Genomic DNA, 27,494 nt, shown 5'->3' with positions numbered 1-27,494 from the left:
GGTGAATCCAGTATAGTGTTGGGTCATTATTTAAATAACCTCTAAAAATACATCTTGACATTGTGCTTTCTGCAGCCCTGAGCGTGGTAAAGTGAGCTCCTGCTCACTGGGAAATGAACTAAGGGTTAAGGACTCTAAGGGGATGAGGATAGGCTTGTCAGGTCCCAGATTCGCACAAAGCCAAGAAGCACTTAGAGATCCCTTCCACAGCACTCCCTGTTTTCACACAGGTTCATCTGCCAGCATTTTCCAAAGTGCATTTCATTTGCTTACACGCAAGATGCTATTTCTGCTCTGTCTGCAGAACACATGGTAGAAGCAATGCGAAGAGGTGAGCAAATTCTCCATTTCCATCACTCACTCACTCAGTGTGGTCAGATTTTGAACTGGTGTGCTGAGGCCACTGGGGAAACCCCAAATTCAAGAGTCAACTTTGGTGTAGTCATTGGTGTGGGACAAAACACTGGGGAAAGGGAGAAATGTTGGGAGGCCAGATTTGCCCTCCCAGAGAAGAAAGAGGTGAGGGCAATGAAGTAAGAAATCTGGGCAGATATATACAGCATTGAAGGTAATGTCCTAAACACAGGACAGAAGGATTCATGACAAGGCAAACGGAAACAAGCTAGCAAGGATGTGAAAATGGAGCCTGGATACTACAAATAGATCTGATCACCAAGAAATAAACACCTCAGGTGGAGTCCCATAGAAAAGGAGCAGTCAAGTTCAAGTCATCACTCTTAAAATGTTTATTAAAATCTGCCATATTGTTGCTGGTACATCACTGTAATGTGAAAAGACAAACCAGGAGTCAGATTCTGCTTCAGTGACCACAAGGACTTGAAAATCCATACTTGGTCATCAGAAAGTTCAACAAAACTAAGCTCAAGCTTGAAGAGGTTTATAGAAAGTCACAAAAGCTATCAAGGTGTAACACGGGTTAACTTTACCTCTCTAACCTATTGCATCAAGCCATGGACCCACAGAAGAAGGAATATCTTCAATTCCAAACAAGCACGCTCTCAAATGTGGGTTTAGAAATCCTCACACGCATAAATTCTGTAGTTCATTGAGCTTCTTATCAGAGTTACTTATTTATCAGTTACTACACAACGCAAGCATTCCTTCTTTGTTATTTAGCGTCAGTGTTCAAGCAGCATAGAAATTCTGTGGGATCCCTTTCACACCCAGGCCTGTTATCTGTTTAAAAAGAATAAATAAATAAAAGAAAGGAAACAGATAAACCTCTGAGTACAACGAAAACATTCAAATGTTGTACAAGAAGCACCATAGCAACCTACCCCTGTATGGAGGGTCCCCTGCTTGAAGAGGAGCCCAAAAAGAGTCATTACACACAAGATCTTCAAAATTATCAAGCACCACTCAGTAATTTTGCTAAGTTATACATTACCTGTGGCCCAATCATATGATCCTTATATCCATATTAACTGAAAAAGTCATAGTAATTTTTAATGTGCTTTGCTCATGCAAGACAAGTGTGGGTTTTGAAAATGTGAATTCCTTTCTAGAATGAAGAACTGAAGAACAGAGGTAAAAAAGGTAAGGTTCATTTAATTCTTCTGTGGGGTTCTAAACTCCACAGTCTGAGAAATCTATCCATTCGCAGCCATTAAGAATCTACTCCAAATACTGCTTTCAACTAGAAGGTCCTATATCCCAGACTAGATCTCCATCCCTCTTGGAACATGCCTTCATCCTATTGCCAAGTTGACAATACAGTTTGGTGGCTTTTGTTGGGATGGGTTTTTTTGTCATTTCCCCTCATTTAGAACCCTTTCCTTTCCTGCTGTAGTCAACTTACAGGGAATGTTGGCAAACTGCTGTTCAAGAACTGCATTTTATTTTCCTGATATGTTTTTTGCCAGTGGACTATTTCAGACAGTCAACTGGATAAGTTTCAGACTCAAAAGCCCTGGACAAAAATGTGCATTGTTAGTTTCTCAAAAGGTACCAACCACTTTTAAAAGACTAAAAAGAATCCAAAAGTTTTGGGATTGGGATGCAAAATTTTGCCCTGGTGAATTTAAGCATTTAATTTTTAAAGGAGTAATCTGTGCTGTAAATACTTAGGTTTCCTGAAACAATTAAAAACTGAGAGTTAAAGGTGTGAAAATTCCAAAACCGATACAAATATAGTAAGAGATAGGAGCAAGATCCAATTCCTTACAGTATATTAGAGAATGTGGTACACAGACCAGCTCGAGATCCACTGGCCACCCTCAGATTCCAGTCTGATAGCATTTTGACTAACCAACATTAACAACACTATTACAATTTCTCCGAATCTTCCTTCCAAATGCATGAACAAATGTGCAAAACCTGGCTGGAGGACAAGTGACACATCTAGCCCAGCACACCAGATGAGCAGGATGAGCGAGGGCAGCGAGGGCACCTCATTTTCACAGCACGAGGCTTGGCAAGTCTGAGGTGTAGAAAGAAAGAAAATCTGCTCACCTTGAAAATCTCTCCCGCATGAGGTTCCTTGGCTAAGGTGGCCTCATCCAGTCCATCGTATGCGGAAGTAACATACATTTCTGAGTAATCTTTTCCACCAAAGCAGCAAGAGGTGATCCTTGGAGTAGGCAGCCTCACAGTTTGGATTCTTTTTCCTAAGAAAAATGTGCAATTATTCTCTAATGTCCATTTTTTAGGAAGCATCTAAATATGAATGTCCTATTAATGCACATGGCACAGGTGTGGCGTTTACTCAGAAGGCATCTCCCCTTCAGACAGAGGCCATATCCTAAAAGACAGTTTGTGAGGAAACCAGATTCTTTCATCTGCCTCATCTCTATTTTTCAGCCTCTCCCCTATATCTCTGAGGCCTCATTTCCTTTGCTCCAGAGGGAGCAATACAGTACTGAAGCCAAGGAAAAGCAGAGACACTGGGTCTGGAATGGCTGTCATTCCCTAACAGAGTTTCCCAATTAGCCATTCCAACACTAAGAAGCTTCTCTTTTTTTAATTGCAGATTTATAGTATTTCTCACAATAGATACTCAGTATATATTTTTTTTTTTTAGTAGTATCATCAAGAAGTGGGCGTGCTGCATCAACACGCCACGAGAGCAGGGGTACCCATCGTTGGGAGGCAGCAGGAAGAGCTGTGGTCAAGGCCTGGACCAGCCATGCTCATGACATCCCATCGGGCAGAAATGGGCAATAAACAACACCTTATCTCACCTTCAAACCGTTCTTCCTGGCTGCCTTTCCTCTCACGTTTGTGGCACATAGGTGACACTCAGTATGCACTCAGCATGCACTCAGCATGCTGGTGGAGGCCTTACCTGTCTCCGGGTCTATACGAATGACTCTCCCACCATCGATACAGGCCACCCAGAGCTTCCCTTCTGCGTCTATGCACATCCCGTCGGGCATTCGCTCCTCCTTTTCCAGATGGTACAAAAGTTTGGGGCAGGCTGCAGGAAGAGTTACAAAACCAGCGTTACGTGGGCTGGTACCAGTTCTGTAGCAGATCCCAGTCTAACATATAGACTGGGATCCCTCAGACAGACAACTTCATTTTACATGAGAAAGGCTGTGTTAAAAATATGTTAAGAAGCCTAACTTAGCCTGACAGAAACAAGCCCCCAGTAGAGCCATTGCTGTTTGGGATTGTACTGAGTTAGGTCTCCTGTTATTTTATCAAGGGAAGAGAACAAAATGCCCCTATCCCTTTTGTTAAACCACTAGCTGCCTTCCATACCATGGCTGCTGCAAGTGCAATAACTTTTCCTGGACTTTTATCACTCATGGCAGCCTGGCAATACATCGCATAAGTAATGACTTGGGCTTGAATGCTCGTGATAAGCAATTTCTGCCAGCTAGAGATTAAGAACTTTGTTTTTAATGGACATCGTAACTATCAGTTTTGATTAAGTCTGGACACCAAACATTAGTGGTCTAGGCTGTGGTGCAGATAGGTTGGTGGGCAAGCACGGGGTCCATGGAGCAGTGCCCACAGGCAGTGGTTTGCCTGCTCTGACCCAGCACCTAACATCCATTATACTACGCAAAAATAAACAGTTGCCAGCACATAGCCAAAGCTAGAAAGCTCAAACGCATTAGGTTTTTGTATTTAGGAAAGAGGAAAGTTGCATTATATCTTCTTTAGAAATCTTATATCCTAAAATCCATAGAAATAAGTTTTCTCAGCAAAATTAAATCCAAGTGAATGTAATTATTTTGTGTGATTTTCACCCATGATTACACGAAACCCACACTCATTAGAGTACAAAGGCAGTTCAGCCATTTAAATTACTGTGGATTATAACAGGTTGATACGACACAAAAGTATTTCTCTGAGTTCTGAAATGAGGTTATGTGCATTTTGCTTGCACTTAAATTTTCCTTTCTACAGATATAATAAAAAATGTTTATCCAGAAAATGAATTTAAGTGAAATCTGCCAAATATTTAAAGGTAATTTTAATTTCAGAATTGGGAAAGATCAATGATAACTTGATTGTTTAGATAAATTTCTGTGATATGTTCTTATGTGATATGTTCCATATAGTAAATAAGGATGGTGAAACACTGAAACAAGTTCCCCAGAGAGGTGATGGAGGCCCCATCCCTGGAGCTATGCAAGGTCAGCCTTGATGGGGCTTTGAGCAACCTGATCTAGTTAAAGATATCCCTGTTCACTGCAGGGGGGTGGACTAGTTGACCGTTAAAGGTCCCTTCCAGGCCAATGCATTTTATGATTCTACGATTCTAAACGCATGTATGTTCTGTGTTTTTATCTAAGGATCTAGTACAATCGAAGCATACCAGTAGATGGCACTCGAGAATAAATGGCATCCTATAAAATAATTCTCACTCTGCAGTATAAAAGGCTGCTTCCCTGCAACTCCTTGAATTGCTCTAAATATGAGCCATCTATCCTGATGAAAGTAAGTTAAAGGATTGTCAAAAGTTTGTTCACCAAATACACCTGGTGTTTAACTAAATTTGAGAAAAATCAGAGTCAGCCTGTTGACAAACCATAACCAGAAGATATGAGATCTGTCAGATAAATCACTGCCTCTTACACACACAGGTCTTGCTGCAGAAAGTGTAACACAGCTACTTGTCACTGAATTTAGAAAAACACATGTACCAATCTTTCCGGTGTGCACATCATAGCTGAAGGCATGCACAGCATATGCCAGACTGTCGATGTGAAAGAAGGTCCTGTGGTCCAGGGACCAATCCAGACCATTGGAGATGTCCACCTGGTCTAACTGTTTTATTACTGAATGGTCGGGGAAAAGGGTATAGAGAGCGCCTTGTCGCCTCGCTCGGACTCCCGGCGCCGTCTCTTCAGCCATTGTACCTAAAATGGAAATGGGAACACCAGTTAGAAAGCAGCAGCTTGTTCCTCACACTTGATTAAAAAATTGCCTCTAAGTGTTACTAAGAGGCTCCTGGGAGAAAGAGGCCGACCAGTTTCTGTCAGATTGATGAGAAGGAGGAAAAGGACCAGGTCTGGAGCAGCTGCCTCCCATGGACATGACCTGGCCAACAGAAAGACAAGTTTCTGTATTGCCATGAGGTTTAAGTCACAGACATCAAAGACCCAAAGGAGCACCAGAACACACCACAGACTGAGATTTTGCTCACAGCAAAATCGGAGATGCAGGTAAGCGTTGTGCTCTTTTTGCTGTTGCTCGTTGTAGGCTACTTGCATCATTTAAATGGGCTGTGACCTTAAAACACAAGGGCTGTAAATCGTGGTTGTCTCAAGAGCAAGTGGAGAATACCACAGAAGTGAGTTATTTTCCTTAATGAATTTATGCCTCATTGTTACACTCCTTATTTAGTTTCTGATTCTTTCTTCTCCACAAAGGAAGGAGCTCTGCAGCAATGAGATGGGAGGCACTCAAGGAGGGCATGCAAACCTTCTTTTAACTGTGACAGATCATCTCTGTTGGCGTCCCCTTTTAGAAGACCTCATGAGCTTGTTTTACTACACTTGGCCAAAACCCTTGTTGAGGAACACCATCCACCAAGCAAAAAGGGGAGCCTTCCCGCTGGAGGGCCTTTGTCAACAGCCTCTGTCAGAGGATGTGGGGTCCCTTGTTCTCCTTCATTGGGTGGCACCCAGGCAAAGCATTCACAAGACAACTCATGCTTGTGACAGTGGTTTTTACAGGGAACTCAACAGAGGAATTGAAAACATGGAATAAAATTCACAATATAAAATCCACTGTAATTAGTTCCTCTTTGCTTCAGGGAATATTTCTGACAGTAACTTACCAGCAAAAAACCTCCCCTTTGGATCCACTTTCCCATCATTGAACCTGTTGTTGGGTTTATCTTGCTCGACCTCAGTGATAGTGGTGACCGCCTGGGTGTCCCAGTCCAGAAAGGCAAACCTAGTCCCCAGGGCAATGACGTAGCCTCCGCACTGCCGCAGTGCCACCGAGCCGACACGGGCATCTGTGGATGAGAAGGAGCAGAAGGTGGTAGATGTCTCTGGGGCCATCAGTCAGCCTTCCTGAACCTCACTTCACTGCGGGCGTCTGTGCTTGATTGGGACACCCCTACCATAAGAAGGGCTGAGCTGATGCTAAGATCCCTCTCCTCTGGGATCGTTAGCACATCTCACTGGCTCTGTGTTCCCCAATGAAATATGACTTCCCATCTGGGCATAGCAAGGGCAATACCATGCATAGCCCTCCACATCTGAGCATGGTCTCCTCCGCTCAGCTGAGGGCCAAACCATGCTCAGCAAGCAGCACATCACGGAAGGACAAAGTGTGTGATCCCATGGACAGTAATGGAGACCACCATTCCGTGGGAATTCTACCAGGAGACATGGGCAGGGGCAGACAGAGAAGACTCCCAGGATGAAGTGGTGAGTACAGATTCTTACCCACAGACACACTCTGCACCTCGTTGGTGAGTGGGCTCCAGCGGCAAACTTTCTGTGAGTTAATGTCTACATAGACAAGTGCGTTCTCTCTTTCTTCCCAAACTGGGCATTCTCCCATCCGGTTCTTCTCCTTTACAACAGACTCGATTTTGATTGAGGAGGACATGGTCTGAGGGAAGAAGAGTTGATAATAGTTTTAATCAAAATCTGTCATAATGAGCATTTTTCATGCCTGCGATGCTTAAAAGCAGAGTTTCTAAATGGCAAAGCCCTCCAAATCCCACATAACAGAGTAATTTGGGAGGTTCCTGTGATGATTCCATGGCCTCATGGCTGGAATTGAGTTCCAAGGCTTCTCCTTAGCAAACCCCTCCTAGGCAAGAGACTTTAAATCAGTGCTGCTGGTGAGGCACTTGCTTCCAGGCAAGGGAGTGCTGGAGACATGGCCCTGATCCAGGGGCAAGCTGTTGGCTGGGAATCAGTGATCCCAAGGGTCCCTCAGACCCACGGGGAGGAACCAGAGGGCAGCAGCATCCATGAGTCAAAAGCCTTTTTTTGTGGAAAAACAAGGCTCTGCCTTATTAACACAGACTGGCTCCATAGGAAGATGTATACACATCCATAATACCCACTGCAGTTTGCCACCCAGGCCACTGCAGACCCAACTGCATGTTCCCACACTGAGTCAGAGTGAATATGCAAACACTGGGGAAGGATCCTGCCTTTGAAATCCTGCTGCTCCAGGGTCACCCGCCCCTGCCGCAGATTCTGGATCTCACCCTGTGCCAAGCTGCTGGGTGTAATTACCCCAGTAGCTGCTCCAGGGGCAAAACCACCTATGAAGTTCCTATTCTGGGTGCCTGCTCCTGCCAGGATGGCTGTTCATGTCCCGGCTGCCCCCTGTCTCCATCCCCATGCCTCCCCCATCCCCATGGCAGCAGGGTGCCCACAGAGACACCAGCAACTCCACCACCACCTTGGCATAGGGTGCCTGGTCCCTCCTGTTTGCTTTCAGAACCCATCGATGCCCTCCAAAACAGGTCCCTGGGCCTGTAGCGTGAGATGTGAGCAACACCCGCCACTGTTCAGCTCTCACAAAAGAAAGGGACCTGCTCGCTGCCTCAGTCACCGCTAATAGAGCCGTCGCTGCTGCACCCGCCAGCCTCAGCACATTTTTTCTGCAGATCGGAGAGATATTTCTTGGGTGGCAGCCAGTCCCTGACATAACACAATTCCTACAGATTACTGTCTTCAAGCGGGCATTGTTTCCTAGTAGGTGAGCTGGTGATAAGCTTTACAGATAATTAATTAGCGCTAATGCGCTTCAAAATATGTGGGAAGAGGCAGTAACCATCATGAGTGGAAACGCCAGGGCTGGGGACCTGGGATCTTCCCTGCTCCCCAGCCCTGGGCACGTATGACAAGGAGTCACGCAGCTGAGGTGAGGTTCAGACAACCAATTTATCAAATATATCCTTCTCCCTTCCAAGAAAACTGGCTACAAGAGGCCAGGCAGCGAGCTGCTCCATGCAAGCAAACACCATCAGTCTATAGTGTAAATGACAATACAGAGCAAGATGCCAGAAAACCTCCTAAAACCTGTTAAGCCATGCTCAAGCTGGAGGAGTGAGTTTCTCTTGGGTTAAAATTTTGTATCATGTGGCTGCCATATTTGGGACCCGAGGCTTGGAGGCATAACGCTGACTCTATTGTATCATGGTCTGGAAAACAGCTGCTTTCACCCCCGTGGGAGGACAGGGATCGGCAGCAGCCTGGCAGCTGGGCAGCTCCCACAGAGGTAAAAAGTCTCCAGATCTGCAGCACCCAGTACATATATGTCTCATTGGTTGTTTTATTGACCCAACTGAGCCTTATGAAACCTTTCTATTCCCAGCAGCTCCCGTTTCATTTATTGCCCCTTCTCCACCTTCGGCAAGAAGAAAACAGGGGCTTGGCAAAGAAGCTGTGGTAAAACGCCGATTCACAAAACCATCCAGCACTCCTCGTGAGGAGTATGCAGTCATGCCACTGCCACCTGTTTCACAAGGTACAGGCGGGGGAAAAAACAACCTGCCTGCACCCACGGCCTGCTTACCCTCTCATGTCCCCCCCACCCTGCGATGCTGCAGAGACCCGCCCTGTCCCACAGAGACTCAGCACACGTCTGCCTTCCCTGGCTGCAGGTCTCAGCATCTCAGCATCTCTCCCCTCCACCACAGAAATAGTTCCTGTATGTCACTCCAGCTGTGGGCTGGATATTTCGCCTCAAATTTCACCCATTTTTAAAGAGAGGGCAATCAGAAAGGAAGATTTGTGCCTTGTTGACTGAGGTTCCCCTAATTTTTACAAGAAGCTGAAAATGAAGACTTTTAACAGGAAGGATCATCCAACCCTAATAGGCAGCACTGCCCTCCAAGAGTCCTCACAAACTGGCAGGGATGTGGCCCCTGGATGGCCCCCATGCCTGGTGGTCCATCTCCTGCTGCATCCTCCCTGCCAGCATGCAGCAGCAGCATTGCACAGACTACAGCATCTCAGAGGGAAAAATAAGGAAATTACTCCCAAAAGTCTTGTCCGAAGCACCCCGGTTTCATCACTCCCCAGGCATCCTGCCGCCTAGCACCTCTTTGTGCGGTACCTCACACCCTGCTTGGAGCAGCACTGACCCATCAGAGATGAGAGTGTAGAGCAAGAAAAGAACAATTCCAAGCAGACAGCACCAAATCCTGCTGCATTCTCCCCAGACAAAACCTCTGCAAATAAAAACATCACATTCATCCTGCCTATATCCTCTCTGTGATGTTATGTTGGCGTTCTAGGCTCCTGGACTCACGCCTAAATCCCTTTACAGAGACTAAGGGGCTGACGGGTGTCACTGAAACATTTTCAAAGATAAACCATTTAAAGCTGCTAGAATTTCGGGACCATAAGAAAGATTTCCTGCTAGGAATGAAAAATTAATGTAAAAACATCCAGTCTGCTCTAAAAACTAAAACCTCTTTCTGGCTATTTGAAAACAGCTTTTCTAATCCCCAGTCCACAGCCCTTTTCAAACGATCTGGACGAAAACTGGTCATTTCAGTATCCATAAGATTCAGATAAAATACAGATGAATGACTGGCCTTAAAAGATTTCTTTACCGTTACTCTCCCTCTCTCCCTCATGCAAGCGCACATCTTTTCAGTTTTAATTTCAAGCCGAAGTTTTGAATAAGTCGGCAGACAGCTAAAGCCAGGCGTACAGAGAAACAACCGTCTGTGTAAACTGAAAAGTTTTAAGAATCCTTTCCCCTCCAACAAACAGCTGAATATTCACACCGAGCTGAAGGACATCTAGCTGAAATGCTGTCGTTCATCACATCAACACACCTGCTGAGGAAAGTATTGCAAGACCTGAGTTGGTGCCTCTCTTCCAGCGCTGGTCCAATGAAACTGGCTGCTGCTTTCGGCGACGATTAAAAATGTGCAACAGTTGATGTTATCTGCAGCGAGCAGGTAACCTTTTACATTCTGTGTTCAGTCAGCAGTCACATGAATGATGAGGCACAGACCAAAGCCCTTCTGAATGGTCTGGCTCATGGTGCCAGCAGCAGAACATGTGATAGGTGAAAAAATCCTTGCTCAGTATTTTTCTCATGTCACGAGAGTGGGAAAGTGAGACGTTGCACCATTTGGTCGCCCCATGGACTAGACGAGTCTTCCCAAATTTAGGGGCAAATTATTGTCTCGGGTGATAAAAAGGGGAGCCTAATAAAAGATGCAGGGGAAGGTTTTGTAGTACCAGTCACTTTGAACAATAAGGAAAAAATACTCTTGTGATTAAGGCATATTAGCATCATTAAGACTTGGCTCCCATTTAGATTAGATGTTAGAAAAAAGTTCTTTACAATGAGGGTGGTGAAATACTGGCACAGGTTGCCCAGAGAGGTGGTGGAGGCCTCATCCCTGGAGACATTCAAGGTCAGGTTGGATGGGGCTCTGAGCACCCTGATCTGGTTGAAGATGTCCCTGCTCACTGCAAGGGGGTTGGACTAGATGACCTTTAATGGTTCTTTCCGACCTAACACATTTTATGATTCTATGATTCCCAGCTGTGCCACAACCTTCTTCTGTGTGAAGTCACCTGCTCCCCTCACAGGGCTCCTCACCTCGAATATCCAAAGTCCAATCCCTTCCTGGGTGGAGAGCTGCAACCTGCTGCCCACAGCACAGCCAGGGAAGGGGTGAGGCCAGGCAGCCTCAGCGATGTTAGTATCTTGCTTGGCTTTTAACACTTTTTTTTCCCCTCCTTTTGCGTTTGTCATTTTTTCGTCTGTGGGAGGCGAAGGCGGAAGATGCTGAGTGCCTTCTCACACCCAGCCCTGCTCAGCAAAGGGAGGTGACAGCAGGTTCCCCCCACTGGAGACCAGTCCGGCAAGGTGGGAACAGGGTCAAGGCCTGCTGTGGGGACAGAGCCCAAGCCAGGCAGCAAGCCAGAGCCACCACCAGTGTTTTGGTGACAGGAGACCTCTCGGGGTCCCGCTGCTGCAGCAAGGCAGGAGGCAGGTTGCCGCTGATGCTCGCTGACCCCACCACGCTCAGCGAGGGCAGAAGCCACGTGGGAGGAACTGCCCCAAACCAGCATGCAAGAGCAATGAATGCATTTATTCACCCGTGCAGGACTTCAATGAGCATTTCAATTTGATGTTCCAGTGATTCACGGGATGAATAGTTTTCCCAGATAAGCAAATAGCCGAGACATAGTATTATCCTATCACAGCCACCATCCAAATGCAGAGATTAAAAAACTACAGCCCTAAGCTAGAGACAAATGCAAACATTTCTAGCAAAAAAGATGGTTACATTTCCAAGTCAAACTCCTTCCAAGGTCACTGCATTACAAAAAAAATGGTTGTGGGTGCCCTGAGGATCCTTCTCAGCCTTCCTTTGCCCCCAAGCTCAAGTCACTGGTTCCATCTAATTTCAGCATGAATCCTTTTGTCTCTGCTGCTGTCACAATATTTTTCACATTACTCTCTGCTCTCTTTCTTTTGACTCAAAAGATAACTTTGAAGCGAGGTTCGTGTAGAACAATATACATACTTTTTTTACAGCATTTTCAGCTGGAAGACATATTCAAAAGGAAAATTCTGATTTATGATCGTTTTAACTGCTTTCATTTAAAAAGAAAAGCAAGTAGTTCTCAGCTGCAGAGAAAAAACCCACAAAGTCATCTTTTTTTTCTGCAAAAATATTTCCCGAAGCATTTTTTCTAAAGGAGTTTTCATGGAGAAAACTGCATTTCCCATTCAGCTCTTTTCTTTTGATGACTTGACTGACTTGCCTCCCATAAGCTGTGGCAAAATAAAAATCAAGTCATGGAGACGGGTGAAACATTTGCCTCTCTGCAACTGAAAAAAAAAAATAAAAAGCATATGCTACCCTCCTGTCAAGCAGCTCAGATGCCAGATCAGCAGTGGCGCAAGGCAGGACAGCAGCTGTGAAAACCCTAGCAGAGCACATCTCTCTCATTTTCTCCAGTGGCTGCAAACGCTCTGGGGATGCCCCCATCGCATTTTGCACCATTTCGTGCTCCTATCCCACTGACTTCTAGACTACCAGGAGAAGAGTCACACCTCCCACCCTCGGCACATCAACACCCCCCATGTCTACCTTTCCCCCATGTGTCCCTCCTCTAGGAGAAGACGCATCTCAAACGCTTCATGGATGCCGTCCATGTGTGGTGCAACCCTGCAGTAGCAGGTGCGCATATTTGTTGCCAGCCAGCCAGCTGCTCTTTTAATTATTTCCACCACGTGAAGAGCCTGTCCCTGCCATGCACTTCGTTTGTTTCTAACGCTGCTGGGTTGCAGAGCGGAAGTCTGCAATAAAGTTGCCCCTCGTGCAACTCGTACCGTTTCTTTTTACAGTCCCTAGTTCTTATCAACACGGTGTAGTTGGGAGAGCATATTGAGGCACACCACATATATTCATGTGGTGTTTAAATGATTGTATTTGTCTTCTGTTACCTACAGGCATGTGCTCAGACAATAGCTCTGAGTTTGTTACTATAGCACTGCAAACATTTAGTAGATCCGTTTCTTCCCTCTTTTGTTTACTACTCCCCAAATTACACTTGTGTCATTTATTCTTCTTGAAGGTCCACCCTAGCTTTCATTACCCTAAAAACTTGACTTTGCATATAATTTGATTGTCCTGATCTCTCAAAAGTCATTCTTCACCAAGACAGAGTCATCCTCTGCAGCTCTCTCCCTCTTGGAGATGACAGCAAGGCACGGTTAGAGTTAATGAAGACACAGTTATTAAAAACCGCAGACAGGCGCAGGTGTAGCTACTCACCCCAGCGATATCCCACTCGACAGCGTTGCCCAAAAGTGAAGCCAAGGCTTATCTTCCCGTGGCTTCGCCCTTTTGTAGGAAGGGCCTGGTCCCTCCCTGGTGCTTGAGATGGGAAGAACCAGAACTCCCCAGGCAGCCAGTGCCGCCTGCTTTTATTTCGGCAGAGCTATTTTGCCAGCAAAGGATTACTTGAGTTTTCTCCAGCTTGGTCGTGAATAAATACGCTTCACCTATGACTATAGATTTTGGTCACGAGGGTGAAGAAACCCTTCAGGGCACAGCAGCGGCTCCTCCTGATACAGCCTTTCCTGTCACTAGGTTCTTGCTCAACCCTAATTGAAATCAGTGCAAGTCTTTGATCAAAGAGGTGAGCGCCATTAATAAGTAAGGGATTAAACAAAAGTCAGGAAGCCTTCCTAATTGAGGGAACAGGGAACTGCTCAGCTCTAGTTTGCTGGATCCAGCACTCTGTCATGGGACTCGAGACAAAATACGCCAGCAGTGCCTGTTTGGGCTCCTCAGGGCTGGGACGCGGGAAGCAGCTACGGCCTCTGCACTGGAGGCTGCGGCAAGGTGCGCTCCCGGGGCATTACAGTAACGTTAAAAATACAGCTCTCCTGGCAGAGTTGGCTCTTCCTGCTCATGTGATGCCCGTGAAACCAGCGTAGCCAAGCCCAGCAGGTAATCTTACATAAGGGGGAGGTGGCATTTATTTGTACAGTGTCTGCAGAGGCTTATTTTACCTGCTCCTGCTCCCACGCTCTCAAGCACAGAGACACGAGGACCTCAGGCGTTTGCCCAGGGCTGCTCATGCACTGCATGGAGGGAGGATGAGGGGCTCCAGCAGCCACGTCCTCCATTGCATCCCTTGGGTGTCTCTTGGCCGGCGGTGACAAACTAATCTTTGACCACATCTTTCATGCCTGTACAAGTTATTGCTCTTACCTTTCTAGTGCAGCAACAACAAAAAAACCATAGGATCACCAAGTGCCCTCTGTTGTGCTGCCATCACCGCGGGGTGAGGGCAAGCACAGGTACAAAACCCCACGGTTGAGGAACCTCTGCAACATGGTAGCACTGACAGAGGGAGCTTATTTGTCTTTATCCCTACTTATTTTCTCCTGCACCTCTGAATGTCCATTAGCAATGAACCACAGCAGCCCTACAGCAAGGTTTTCTGAGAAGCAGTTATCACCAGGTTCATGACTTCAATGAGATCAATGCCCTAAATTTGCCATAAATTTTACAGTGGTGGATGCTCAAAAGAACAAGACCCAGCTTTCTTCACCACCTCACGTTCACCTTCTGCCCCAAAGGGGGACTGCTTAAAACCTTCTGTTTTTCCAGCTGCTGAGACATAACCCCACATGCTTTAAAGAGTAAAAACAATGACTTGCACAAAGCCGCTTTTGAACCCTTGGCTCAGGCAGCTGAGTTGTCCACTGCACACTTGGAGGGGCAGAAGAGACACATGCAGATCCTTCAGAGAGAAACTAACTCCAACAGGCTTGCAGAGACGCACTGCAAGACCATGACATACTGATTTTTGGAGCTACCTGCAGAGAAAAGGCCCTGCTGCAGGCTCTCTCTGTAGGCAGTGGGTTCCCTTCACCCAAGAGGACAGGGACAGACAGCTATTCCACCTGCAGGTGAAGGTGCACAAACACGGGAACACGTACCACACCAAGAGCAAAAATGTGCAGTTTAAAAACCAACTGAGCTACACCATGATTGCTTCAGCCCATACGGGCCCTGAAGTTACCAGCAAAAAAAGCAACCCAGTGAACAAGCTTGCTGTTTACAACAGGTGCTGTGAAGAAATTACAGTAAAACTTCTCTTCTCTGCACCTTCCTAGAAGTAATGGCCATTTGGGCACATGGGCCCCTCTTGCCTCTCCGGCTGCTCTGGGGGAGTTTGTGCAGGAGGCATGTGCAGGTGGTGTTTTCTTTTAAATACCAAGGGCCAAGAATGCTTAACGCTTTCCTGTCGCCACGGATCTCCTCTGAATAGGCAAGATCTTCAAAGGATGGACAAAGATGATGGTCCTCGATGCCAAAAGTTGGATTTATGTTTAAGAAAATGCACCTTTGGGGAGAGCTGGTGGTCAGCTCCGGGTGATCAGAGTTAATTTAAGCACAACCACGGCCGAGGCCTTAAAAATGTAATGTAAAAAGGAAGCTACAGATGCACAGTAACAGGAATTAGTGTTTCAGTTGTTGAGAACATCATGAGATAAAAGAAATTCCAGTTAAAGAAAATATAGTAAAACATTATTTAATCATAAAAGGAAGTTACAGTACTCAGTAGTTTATTAGGGTGAGAATCTTTTTAGCACAACAGTAAAAGCAGCATCAGATATTTAAAGTAATAGAGTTTAAAGGGGAAAAATAATCAGTTTTAAAATATTCCATGCATTACAGTAGGTCTTCATCCTCTCTTGAGGAGATGTTACAATTGTGTTACAGTTTCAAAGCAAAAGATGCTGAACACCAGAATCAGACCTTGTGACTTGTCTTGCTTATGTCAGTCCTCTCTAATCCACTCTGAAGAGTGCATATTTAGCCTGCAAATGGATACGGTGGGACTCCCTTCACCCCTAGTCCTGTTATCTATTAAAACAGAGAGAAAAAAAACATTAGTGCAGCAATACACTGCTATCAGACACTTGCTTATCTTTCACAATATGACAAATTTAGAAAAGGACTGTGTCCTCCAGCTTGATATCCTGCTATATGTTGCATCCAGCAGCTCCCCACAGTCGAAAACTCCAGCCTACGCTCTTTCTCTAAAGCTCCGTAAACACAGGCCAGAGTCCATTCCCCAAAAGCCTCTTCTCAGATACTACTAAGCCTTAATTCTGCGCTTCACAATGTAATCTTTGGTATGCACACACATGGAAGAGCAAGGCTTTACAACAAATTCTAAGGTGATAAATTTTTAAAGAGATAATTTAGTTATAACTATCTAGAAAGTAAATAAAAGCAGATGCTTTTATCTGTCATTAATTAAAACACTGAAGTATTTACGCAGTCTTTCCATAATAAGTAGAAAACTCAAACCATGTTGAGAGGGGGAGAAGCAGAAAGAGGTGATGGCATAGAAAATTTGCAGTACCGTCATTGTTACAAATTTTAAACCCCAAAGGTTGAATCTCTAAATACATTTCACCTTCTCAGCCTGCAACAGGAACCAAAATACAAATACCTTAACATGTATCACTGATGTTCTAACAATCGCTCTTTTCCTGCCTCCCACCACTCAAACTGGTTTGCTGCCTGAAAATTGCAGGAGGGAAAACACGGCCTACTAAAATGAGAGTAAAAAGTATCATTCACCTTGAAAATCCCGCCAGCCTGCGGCTGCCGTGAAAGCCACTCTTCATCCATCCCGTCGCTGGCAGAAGTCACATACATTTCTGAATAATCCTTTCCTCCGAAGCAGCAGGAAGTTGTCTTGTCAACAGGAAGTTTCACAGTCTGAAGTCTTTTTCCTGGGGAAAAACACACATGCCGTTTCCTGTTCATCTACTTTCGACAAGAAATTTAAGCAAATTTTTGTGAATAACCGGCCCTGAGCCAGGTGTTTCTGTGATTCTGTGATTCTGTGTGTTCTGCAGAAGCCGGTACCGGGGTGGGGGGAGGCCCCGTGCTGAGTTTCAGCGTGCTGATGAGCACTGAGACAGGGAGAAACCAGACTTTCTGTAACCCACGTTGCTGACAGTGAATCATTTGACAGGTTTCAGTCTCAGTTATCACAAACAAAATCCCACCCCCAACCCCAGCCTGTCCTCTAACTAAATGCTAACATCCACGGCGCAGACATCTGTATCTGAGCTCATCATCAATGGAAATGGGATATAATTCCTCCCTAAAACAGGTCACATGAATCATGCCCTGGACCTGCTGACTTTTCCACTTTTAACTACAAAGGAAGCCCGGGGGGAGCAGACCTCGTACAGCTCGACTGAGGCGCACCTTGTGCTACACCTCTACTGCCTGCAGTCAAGGAAGATTCATTCCTAGAAGTTTTTCCTGAAATTTCAATAGCCTTTCAAATCAGGCCTGCATAAAACAGGGATCACAAGACATGTCTGAAGTTTACAAGGAACTTGCGTTACCGTAAATAATATTACGCGTTTATTATACCAACAAATAGCTGACGTCCTAAAGACAGCAGTAAGCAAATTGCCTGCAGCCTGAACCAACAGGCTTTCGAGACACCTTACAGCAGATTTTTTACACCAGATCCTAATTCTGGGCAATAAGTGATTCTACCCATCGTGCCTATTTTATTTACCTACAATTTAATTTCTCTTTATAGAAATAAGCTAAAGCACACGAATCTCCTTATATGTAACAGAGAACATGAGAGAACTTTAACATTGAGAACCCTACAATGAGGAATAAAAAGCAGAAAGTTTGGCCCGCGTAACACCTACGAGCTTTTTGGTCAACTTCGGAGCTGGGGCACCATTTCCCAGGAGGTGTTTATCAAAGCGAGCACCCATCCTTAAAACCCTTTGCCCCAGCCAAGAAGCTGTGCCTTGGTCCCTCCCAAGGATGATGAGCCAAAAGAAATACAGACCAAATGCCTCAGCCTGTACCACACCACCAAGAATAAGCATGGTTCAAAGCTGTGTCCCATCATTTTGCCGCTGGTACAGCCCTGGCATGATTTTAGCCCACCTAGTTGGGTATGTTGCTCCCCAGAGACAGTTTGGGCTCTGTTTTGGTGCGGGAAGACACACCTGGCTCTGCAAAATAAGCTATGATGTGCCACAAAGATACTGAAGGGAGTGGAACATCTCCCATATGAGGAGCTGGGTCTCTTCAGCTTGGAGAAGAGGAGGCTGAGGGGTGACCTCATTCATGTTTAGAAATACGTCAAGGGGGAGTGTCAGGAGGACGGAGCCAGGCTCTTCTCAGTGACGTCCAATGACAGGACAAGGGGCAATGGGTACAAGCTGGAGCATAGGAGGTTCCACAAAAATATTAGGAAAAACTTTTTCACTGTGAGGGTGACAGAGCCCTGGCACAGGCTGCCCAGGGAGGTTGTGGAGTCTCCTTCTCTGGAGACATTCAAAACCCGCCTGGACGTGTTCCTGTGTGACCTACTGTAGGTGATCCTGCTCTGGCAGGGGGGCTGGACTAGATGATCTTTTGGGGTTTCCTCCATCCCCTGACAATCTGTGATTCTATGATACTATGATGTGCAGGACTGAAGGACGTTGCCTGATCCATTTTACCTACAAGTATGGATGTCACCAGCACATCCAGAACACAGGATTGAGAGGGATGAGTGGAATCTCTTTGCTTCACTGACAATCATGACACCAGGGCTGGATACTTCTAATCTCTCTTGTAATCCCAAAATAAATAAAAGACAATAAGCAAGTGAGCAGTGCTGAAAGAGCCTCTTGTATGTAAAAGCCTGGAAAGTTTGAGGACTCTGGATTTCCTAATGCTGTATAACAAGCTTAATTGGCACACATTCTAACTCAAAATAGCCAAAGTAAAAGTCAGATTCAAAGTAAAAAGAATAAAGATCAAAATCAGTGTAACAGTGTTTAGATTATCAGACATTATTTACATGTCTGGTTAACTGCTTTTTCCCTGAGAAGAGCATATTTTTTTGAAAATATCTAGAAAACTGAGAGTGAAGATGACCTGTCTGTTAGTGATGAGGACCAGTATGAGTCCCAAGACAACACTGCTGCCACCTTCCTCTAGCAACATTTTGTGGTTATCCAGTCAGCTGGCAGTGGAGGGATTACATAGCTACACGGGTTACATGGTGGCTTATAAAATCTCGACAGACCACCCTAGAAATCAGCTGACACCAAGTCTGTGAGAAAATGAGTGGTAAGAGCTTTAAAGGGAAAAAAACCCCATGCTCTGTAGAAGAGGCAGGAGCCCTAAAGACAAGGGGAAACACTCAGACTGTACTTGCAGAGCGGTCTCAGCAGATAACAGGCTGGAAGATATTGCTTACAAAGCTTTGAGACACTCAGTATCTTCCTGGAAATTCAAGAAAATCAGCACGTGCATGCCATAAAATCTACCAGAAGCATGTATCTCTGCTTGGTATCTACAGAAGAGAGAAACTGAGCCGAATCTTTTAGACTCTGCATAATCAAAGGATATAAAAATACATTCATTAGGAAGAACTGTAAAATATGTAATTCCCAATTAAAAGACAGGACTGCACAAAACTAGCAGGTCACTAAGTGGCTGGAAGGTATGACAAGAGCTGGCAATGTACAGGTTAGGTAGACATCTGTTTTGAGCCCTTTGCAAACCCAGTGGGCTTGTTCCTCACAGCCTTGCCCTGTAGCACACCCTGAATCCAAAGGCAGCAGAAAAAGAAGCTGAGGCCTGAAAAGCTGCTTCACCCTGATCCTCAAAAACCTTCACTTAGAAAAGACGCCAAACAAATAAATTTCCTCACCTTTCCCCCTGAAAAAGCAGTCCAGGCTTTGCTATCAGTGAAACCTGAAAATCCCTCACGTGCTTTAGACGAGCTGTTTCTCAGTGGATGTGCCTGCAACTGGCTGGCTGTTATTAAAGCCACACTTATTAGCTATTGTGCATTAAAAGAGAAGCTGTCATGCAGTCAAGCCTGGTTTATCTCCCAAATTAGTTACAATCCACTCAGAATTCAGCAAATTGCAGATTTCAGAAATTACTTTAAAATGTTAGTGTGGATAGGGCAGATGAACACGAGATACAAAGGAGGTGGCTCTTTTTGACATGGGCACTTAATCTGCGCAACTTCTTGCTACCATTCGCTGCGGGTGCTGGGAGCTTTACGTGGTAGAGGGAGAACGCAACAGGCTGATGGAAGAGAAATCCACCAGCAACCACCAGTATACTGAAATTACATCCAGCTCTGAAAGGGTCCAGTTAGGGACTGGGAGTGCATTAGGGATATGTAGTCTGCCACCAATGTTTTTAGTCTCCCTGTGCATCTGCTTACGGACACCAACTCTGTTTAGCTTTCTCTTAACAAAACACCTCCAAGAGGGAGGAGGAAAGGGGAAACAAGTGAAAAAAGGAAGAAGGTGAAGGTCAAGGAGGAAAAAGCTAGTAGAAACAGTAAACCAGAGAGGAAAAATGGTCGAGCCCACTGCTCCAGAAGGGTCGGCAGAGGTCACCAGGGGGTGCTCTGCCCACCAGTGGCAGAGGCTGCGGGACCAGAAATGGGTCCCAGAGCTGCTGGCATCTCCTGCCTGGAGCTTTCTCCTCCTAGGGTTGGAGTGCAGCCTCTACAGGACAGGAGGAAGGCTGACAGGCTGGCAAGACCTTGGATGGGTACAAATGAAAAGATGAGGGGGGAAAACACAGCCTGAGCCTTAAGTAAGAGGCTCCAGACTACAGAGTACCCAGACTAAATCATGCCTGGCAGACCACCAAAATCCAAATTGGAGCAGCAAGGAACGACAGGCTTGGACAAAGAGCACACCCAAGATGTTACTGTGGGAATGATAAAAAGCTGTAGAATTCATTAAATATCTTTTATTATTTCAATTGCAAAATCTACCATGTAAATAGTTTTCAACAATAAAAAAAAATGCTGCTGGCATCAGAGTCATTTTGGATTTGTATCAACCTCGGTAGGCTGCCCAAAATAATACATTATGCTGAAGAAACAAGACAAAAAAATGGCTTAAGTCATCTTTGCTATTTCATGGCTTATTCATTTTCTTCCGCATCATTTAGCAATGAGGTAAACGCTGATCTGAAGTTTGGAGGATGCAAAAGGATGCTAACTCAAACAATTCACAAGTATAACAGTGGTAATCTCAGCAATTTTACCTTTTCCAACACAACAGAGGCTAGGAACAACGGAGACATTTACAAAGCTAACTTTGGAGAGCAGGGGCATATAATTGTTTTTAAAATAAAAAAAATAAAGTACTGTTTTAAAAAGAACAGACATACCAGTTTTGTGAGGGGAAAAAAACATCCCTCATTCTTTGCTTTTCTTTCTTTTTTTTTTTTTTTTTTAAACCAAAGATTTCCAGTCAACCCTCTGCAAGGACTTACCTGTCTCAGGGTCAAGACGAATCACTCTCCCACCATTGTAACAAGCTACCCAGAGTTTCCCTTCTGTATCAATGCACATCCCATCAGGAATGTTCTCCTCTTTTTCTAGTTTGTATACGTTCCTACGGTTGCCTGCAGGGTAGAAAAACCACAACAAAACAGAGTGAGACTGTTGTTCGAATTTTTATCAATCACAGTTCAGCAAAGTTACTTGTACTATCTGTGTCTAAGTCCTGAGATTTTTCGTATGAAAGTAGAAAGTTGTGTCTGCTGCCCTGTTTGTTTCCTGAGACAGCTCCTCCTCAGCATGAAAGCCTGTGGATCAGTTTGTATCCACTGAAAATATAATCTTTTTCTCTGGTCTATTTTCTAGCGCGCCACTCATGCTCCTTACTTAAAATACTAAACAAACAACTGAATTAATTAATATTCTATATATTCAGAAAACTAACTACTTGTTCTAAAGGCAGTTTAGATCATTTCAAATATGGGTCGCTTCCAGTCAGAGAACTGGAGACTTTTCAAACAGATTGCTGGAACGTGCCAATAATCACCGTTCCAACACAAAACTGACCTTCAGATACATAAACTGAGAGTTTATATAAACACAGAGTTAGTAAAAGCATCAACTTCAAAGGCATACTGTCAACCTAAAACCAAACAACTCTATCTGAACTTTTATCCACTGTTATTAAGGAAAATGAAAACCAACTTTCCAACATTGTTTATTTTATGCTCTGACAACTTCAATGTTTCTCATGTGTAGCAATATTTTTAATGAGTTTCCTTTGTGCTCCTGGGGATTGTCAGATTGCCCACAGAAAGAGAGAGAGTGCGGGTGAGGGAGAGAGGAGAATCACCCTGTCTCCTAAAGAAAAATTCAGTTGTGAGCCATAGCAGGGAGATATCGAGACGAGACACTACACCTAAAATTGCTTAACATTCACAGATTTTAAAATAAATATCAAATTGACTGGGTTCTTTTAAAGCAAAATACTGCAGTCCACATATGCAAAAGCAAATTATTAGTCCAAGTCACTGGAATTTTTCTTTTGCCCAGGCTTGTAGAAGCCCTTAAGGGGTTGTTTTGTTTTAAATAAATGAAGGAAGAAGTTTGAGTTACTGCTCTCCAGTTGTTGCTTAACTCCATCTGCAGAATCTTTATTTAAGAGCTTACAATTAAAAAAAAACAAAACCCAAACAAAAAACCCAAATAGGGTAAAAAAACATCTAGAGAAGCTAGGAGAGGTTTTGCTCAATACTACAAGCTCTCTGTCACTTTGCCTACGCTGTCAGTACTAAGAAACATGCAGCCACAGAAACCTCACCATAGAAGAAACATTTTGCCCTTTTATACATGGGAAGATCAGGTACGTGTTGTGTTTCGTAACCGTAGTCCAAGCTACCCCTCAAACTCTGCCACACAATTTAAACACTTTACAACATTACCAACAGCCCCACAACCAGCCTGAGCTAGCAGTCTGCACAGGTAGAGATGGATGTTAATACGCCTTCTGTTGCTTTGTTCTAAAGAGGTTTCTGAAGAAGCACTCCCAAAGCTCTGATTGATCCCCTCTGCCTAATAACCAGAATGGAAACAAACACCACGCTCTCTAGGCACACACGCTTATCCGGGAATACACGATTCGTACCAATTTTTCCAGTTTGGACGTCGTAATCGAAGGCATCCACCGAGTAGGACAAGCTGTCAATGTAATAGAAGGTTTTGTGATCCAGCGACCAGTCCAGCCCATTAGAAATGTCCACCTGATCAAAGTGCTTCACTACTGAGCGTGTACAGAGCACCCTGGTGCCTTTCCAGCACGGCAGGTCGAATCTCCTCAGCCATCGTACCTGTGCAGAGACAAAGTGGGGAAAGCAGGTTCGGGATGAACGGGCTCTCCCCCAGGTTTGGCAGCCGCCCCTCGCTATGATGACGACTCCACCCCCAGATGGGAGCAGTGTGGGGGCTGCTCAAGAAATTCAGGGAGGTAACAGTTAAAAGCAAAAGAGAAAGGTAGGTTTCAAAAGTGCCTGCTTTTAGAAGATGACAAAACACAGCCTTTGGGGTTTTTTGGTTGAACTGTGGCAGAAACGGTGTGCTGCCCAATCTCTGCTAAATGTTTTAGTCGGTCATTGCAATATTAAGAGAGGCATGGTCAGCATTTAACTTCCCACAAATCTTAACGTCTTGTATAGCAGAGAGACAGGAAAAATATTTCCTCCTCCCTCAGAATGAGTCCTATTAAAGCCTTTTCAAAAGAAAATCTCATCAGTGTGGCTCAAAGTTGGCAGCTGAGATTGGCTCTTTGAGAGGCCAGGTAAAAGCAAGTTAAGGTAAGCCCGAGGAACAAACCGCAAGGCAGATACACAGAATGGCAATGTAAAAACCAGGAGGACGGGATCATGGGATGGCTGAGGCTGAAGGACACTTCTGGAGATGATCCAGGCCCAGTCAGCCACTGCAAGGAAGCATTGCGTCTTGAAGATCTGCATGGATGGAGACTCCGCAGTCTCTCTGGACAACCTGTTTGACGATCCTTGCCGAAAGAATTTTCTTACATTTAAATCGTGTTTCCTGAATTCCAGTTTGTGCCCATTGCCTCTGGCCCCATCCCTGGGTGCCACCGAGCAGAGCCTGGCTCCATCTTCTGTACTCCCTTCCATCAGGAACTTAGGCAGATAAGATTTCCCTGACCCTTCTCATCTTCTGGACGAACAGTCTTATAGTTTTTAAAAATACCACCTATAAATTCTGATTTGTGAAGAACAAAAGCCATAGTATCATAAATTTCCCACTGGGAAAGTATTTCCTATTGGCACTCTGCCAGCACACAAAGCAAGCATGCCAGCAGCAAGGCCAGTGTCGCAAACTAGACAGGCTCTGCATAGTTGGCCTCTTTTTAAAAAAAAACACTCGGGCTCCCCACGCCTTGTCACCAAAACCTAAGGGAGGAGCAGAAGGAAGGAACCGCCTGCAGCATACCTGCAAAATACCTCCCTGCGGGATCCACTTTCCCATCATTGAATCGGTTGTTGGGTTTGTCCTTGTCCACGTGAGTCAGGGTGGTTACCAGCTCCTCTTTCCATTTCAAAGCAGCAAACCTGGTTCCCAGGGTGATGACGTAATCACCGGATTTCCGGAGAGCCACGGAGCTCACAGGAGCATCTAGAAACAGGGTGAAATGGGAAAGAGGGATGTGCTATGGACAGATGGTTCTTTTCTGCCCACTTCAGACACGCCAGCAGCCACACCGGTCTCAACAAGACCACAGGGAAGACAAACAACCTACTTTTCTGCCAGCAAAACTGATGTTTAAATATATAGAAATGAATTCTTTCACACAAAGAGGGCAAACAACATAGACAGAAAGTTTCTATGAAGTGAATCACCGGTTTGGGACCTATAAACTCAGGAAACTTGAGCATTGCCACCACTCCCAGGAGCAATAATCATTACCAACACCTGGTTCTGCTGGATGAAAAACAAAAAAAGCACTAAAAACCCACAACATTTAAAGGAGGACAGATACAGGCATGAATGCTTTTAGCAACAGGTTTACTGCGTGGGCTCCCCTCTCTACAAGGGAAAAATTGATTGCCATAAGAGCTCTGGAGCAACCATGTTTGTTTAGCACAGCTTCCAGGTAAATGAGCCCTTCGTAACTCATGGGGACAGAGAGCATCTCCACTGGGACAGGTCACACTGGGCAAGAGAGTCATCCCCCTGCAACACTGCCTGCCATGCAGTCCAGACATGCTTCTGGCAGCACTGAAAACACACCAAGGAGTGGCAGAGCTTTCCAAGAGCTAAAGTAAAACAGAAAATTAGTAAATACTCCATGATTAGTTTACGCTCATTTGAGCTATTAAGCAGTAAAACCTCAATTACAGGTTATTAGAATGGAATTAGTGACAAAAAAAAACAGATAAATGAGCATGAAGACAACATTTCTGTAAAAGCCTACAATCGGACACAGCATAAGGAATAGTAGCTTTAAAGGGCAATAAAATCTGGGATAACATTTAATGCTCGCAGGACTAATCACCAACTTAATAACTTAAAAATAAAACATTTCTTGTATTTAGAGCTTTGCAGAGGTATAATTAGGTAATACCACCAGCCATATCACTGTTGCCAAGAGAAGCTGCTCCTTTCTGACTGGTTGCTCTTGGCTCAGGATGCCCCTTCCCTTTGCGTCCCCAGCAGCAGCACCACCATGCCAGAGATCCGAATGCTACTTTTGCCCCCAATGCCTCGGTTGCTCACCTGACTGCAAACTCCACTCTCACAAATTCTTCACCAAGGCATGTGGCCACACTGTTGAGGCTGCTGCTGGTCTGGGCTCACCTATGCCAGGTGAGCTGGTGCTGCTTTCCCTTCCCAGGGTCGGCAGAGTCCCCCCAGCCATGCGTAGCATCCATCAAACAGAGTCGTTCTTGCTGCTCCTCTGATTGCCAGCAACTACACCAATAAAAGTTCTTTTCTTCCTTTTTCTTCTTCTCACAGCAAAACACCTTGGGGCCCGGGGGAGCCCTTCCACCTGGGGGAACCCCTGAAGTCTCTCTCCCACTCTGGTGGGGAGCAGCCCCCAAACACAGCAGCCCGTACACCCCTGCCTTGCCAGCCCCTGGATGTGTCAGCCCCCTCAAGTGCCTCTACAGCCACCAGAACGGCCCCCTGCCTTCCCAAAATAGCACGTGAACTGCACAAGCACAGCAGGTATGGGCCCTTGCACCCAGCTCAGTCTGCGACCACCCTGGAGGGCTTTTTTAAGCAGCATTCACGGGAATTGATTTATTTGCAACACTGTTTTATGCTGAACAGAACACTGACCATGAGGTCTCCCCCTTTGGCATGTAATGATGTTTTCTCTGAATAGGCGAAAAGGGCATTTGAAGCTGTAGCCAAGTGTGGAGATGTTGTAATTCTCTTTAAGCTTCAGCAATGCATAATTTCTTTCTCTATTTCCACTTTGGACATCCACCTGCCATTTATTTTAATCACAAGGTGCTCTTTGGCTGTTTGGAGGTTTTTTGACCTCTTTAATCACAGTATTCCCAAAGGCACAGCTATGAATTACAACAATTTTATTACTAAACAGAAAGAAGTGAAAGAACACAAATCAAACCCAAAGTAGCTACTTCCGCTACTATCCCTCCTACATCCCTACATCTCCAGAGAGGCCACATGCAAAAGATTACACCTTTAAGAGTAGGTCTGAACTGGGTGGGGAGGCAGGGAGAAGCACACTTCCTCAACTAAGGTAAGAGGAAATACATTTGGAGTCCAAAATTAGTATCTGGCCTTCCCTCATCTTAAAACTAGTAACTACAGTAAAGGCAGAAAAATCCAGATCAATTTATTGTGAGTAACATGATCAGCTTATGGGAGAACAAAAGCAAATGATTTTCACCAAGTGTTACTGCACATGAGAAAGTAATAAAACCGAGTTACTTAAACCACTTAAGGAGTTGTCTTCAGAGAAAGAAATATTATGTTATCACATCCAGAAGTCAATCTGTAAGTTTTTGTGAGCATTAGCACACCTCTTCCTTTCCAAAACAAATAAACTATTAAGACTCTAGGTGGTGACAGTCACCTTAAAAAAATCCCAATCTTCTTAAATTGTTATGAGACACTTTCGTCTAGTAAAGAAAATATTACAGGCACTTCTCATTCAAATCAGTAACAAAACTGCCACAGATATCGCCAGAGAAGGACAGTCTTGGTGACCATTACCCCTGGGACAAAGAGGGAGCAGAAGCGTGGGTTGTGAGCAATTTACAGAAAAAAAAAAAGACGTAGACCAAACATGATCAAACAGCCCAAAACCATAAGAAAAATCCTCAGGACCTGATCTAGTTGAGAGGCGTCCCTGCCCATGACAGGGAGGTTGGATTAAATGATCTCTAAGGTCCCTTCCAGCCTAGGCCATTCTATGAGTCTATGATTCTATGACTTAAGTCTGGCCAGTCACTGCCACTTGCAACAAAATTGCAAGATGGTTTTGGAATTGCTTCTGAAGCGTGATGCACTTCGAAGTTCCCTCATTCACAACCTTCATCTATCCTATGTATGCAAAACCTGACATTGTGACTTCGCTATCACAGTCACTTCACAGTCCAGGACAGAAATTGAGAGTGATATTTGGTCCAGTTAACAGACAAGAAAATCCTTAGCCTGCTGGCTCTTCATCCATCCTATTTTCAAAAGAGACCTGCTCCTTCATTT

The 27,494-nt window shown here is 44.9% G+C and overlaps 2 protein-coding genes across 2 annotated transcripts in view; both read right to left on the bottom strand.

The window, feature by feature from the left end:
* Window positions 1–722: 722 nt before the first annotated feature.
* LOC104273944 (regucalcin-like) lies at window positions 723–7,041 on the bottom strand. Its single transcript, XM_009869440.1, has 6 exons — window positions 6,876–7,041; window positions 6,257–6,439; window positions 5,118–5,333; window positions 3,305–3,436; window positions 2,473–2,627; window positions 723–1,197 (listed from the first exon to the last, which is right to left on the bottom strand). The coding sequence occupies exons 1-6, from the start codon at window positions 7,039–7,041 to the stop codon at window positions 1,147–1,149; spliced, it is 903 nt and encodes a 300-aa protein (XP_009867742.1). The 3' UTR covers window positions 723–1,146.
* Window positions 7,042–15,605: 8,564 nt separating this feature from the next.
* The window catches only part of LOC104273943 (regucalcin-like), a 12,754-nt gene continuing 865 nt past the window's right edge, over window positions 15,606–27,494 (bottom strand). The window contains 6 exon segments of the mRNA XM_009869439.1: window positions 15,606–15,823; window positions 16,550–16,704; window positions 21,260–21,391; window positions 22,912–23,048; window positions 23,050–23,113; window positions 24,246–24,428. Of these exon segments, the coding sequence (XP_009867741.1) occupies window positions 15,773–15,823; window positions 16,550–16,704; window positions 21,260–21,391; window positions 22,912–23,048; window positions 23,050–23,113; window positions 24,246–24,428 (722 nt within the window). The 3' untranslated portion in view covers window positions 15,606–15,772.

This window comes from Apaloderma vittatum, unplaced genomic scaffold, assembly GCF_000703405.1.
Source record: "Apaloderma vittatum isolate BGI_N311 unplaced genomic scaffold, ASM70340v1 scaffold85, whole genome shotgun sequence".
Taxonomy (NCBI): Eukaryota; Metazoa; Chordata; class Aves; order Trogoniformes; family Trogonidae; genus Apaloderma; species Apaloderma vittatum.
The sequence above is the reverse complement of the archived record's forward strand: the minus strand, read 5'-3'. Positions and strand labels throughout refer to the sequence as shown.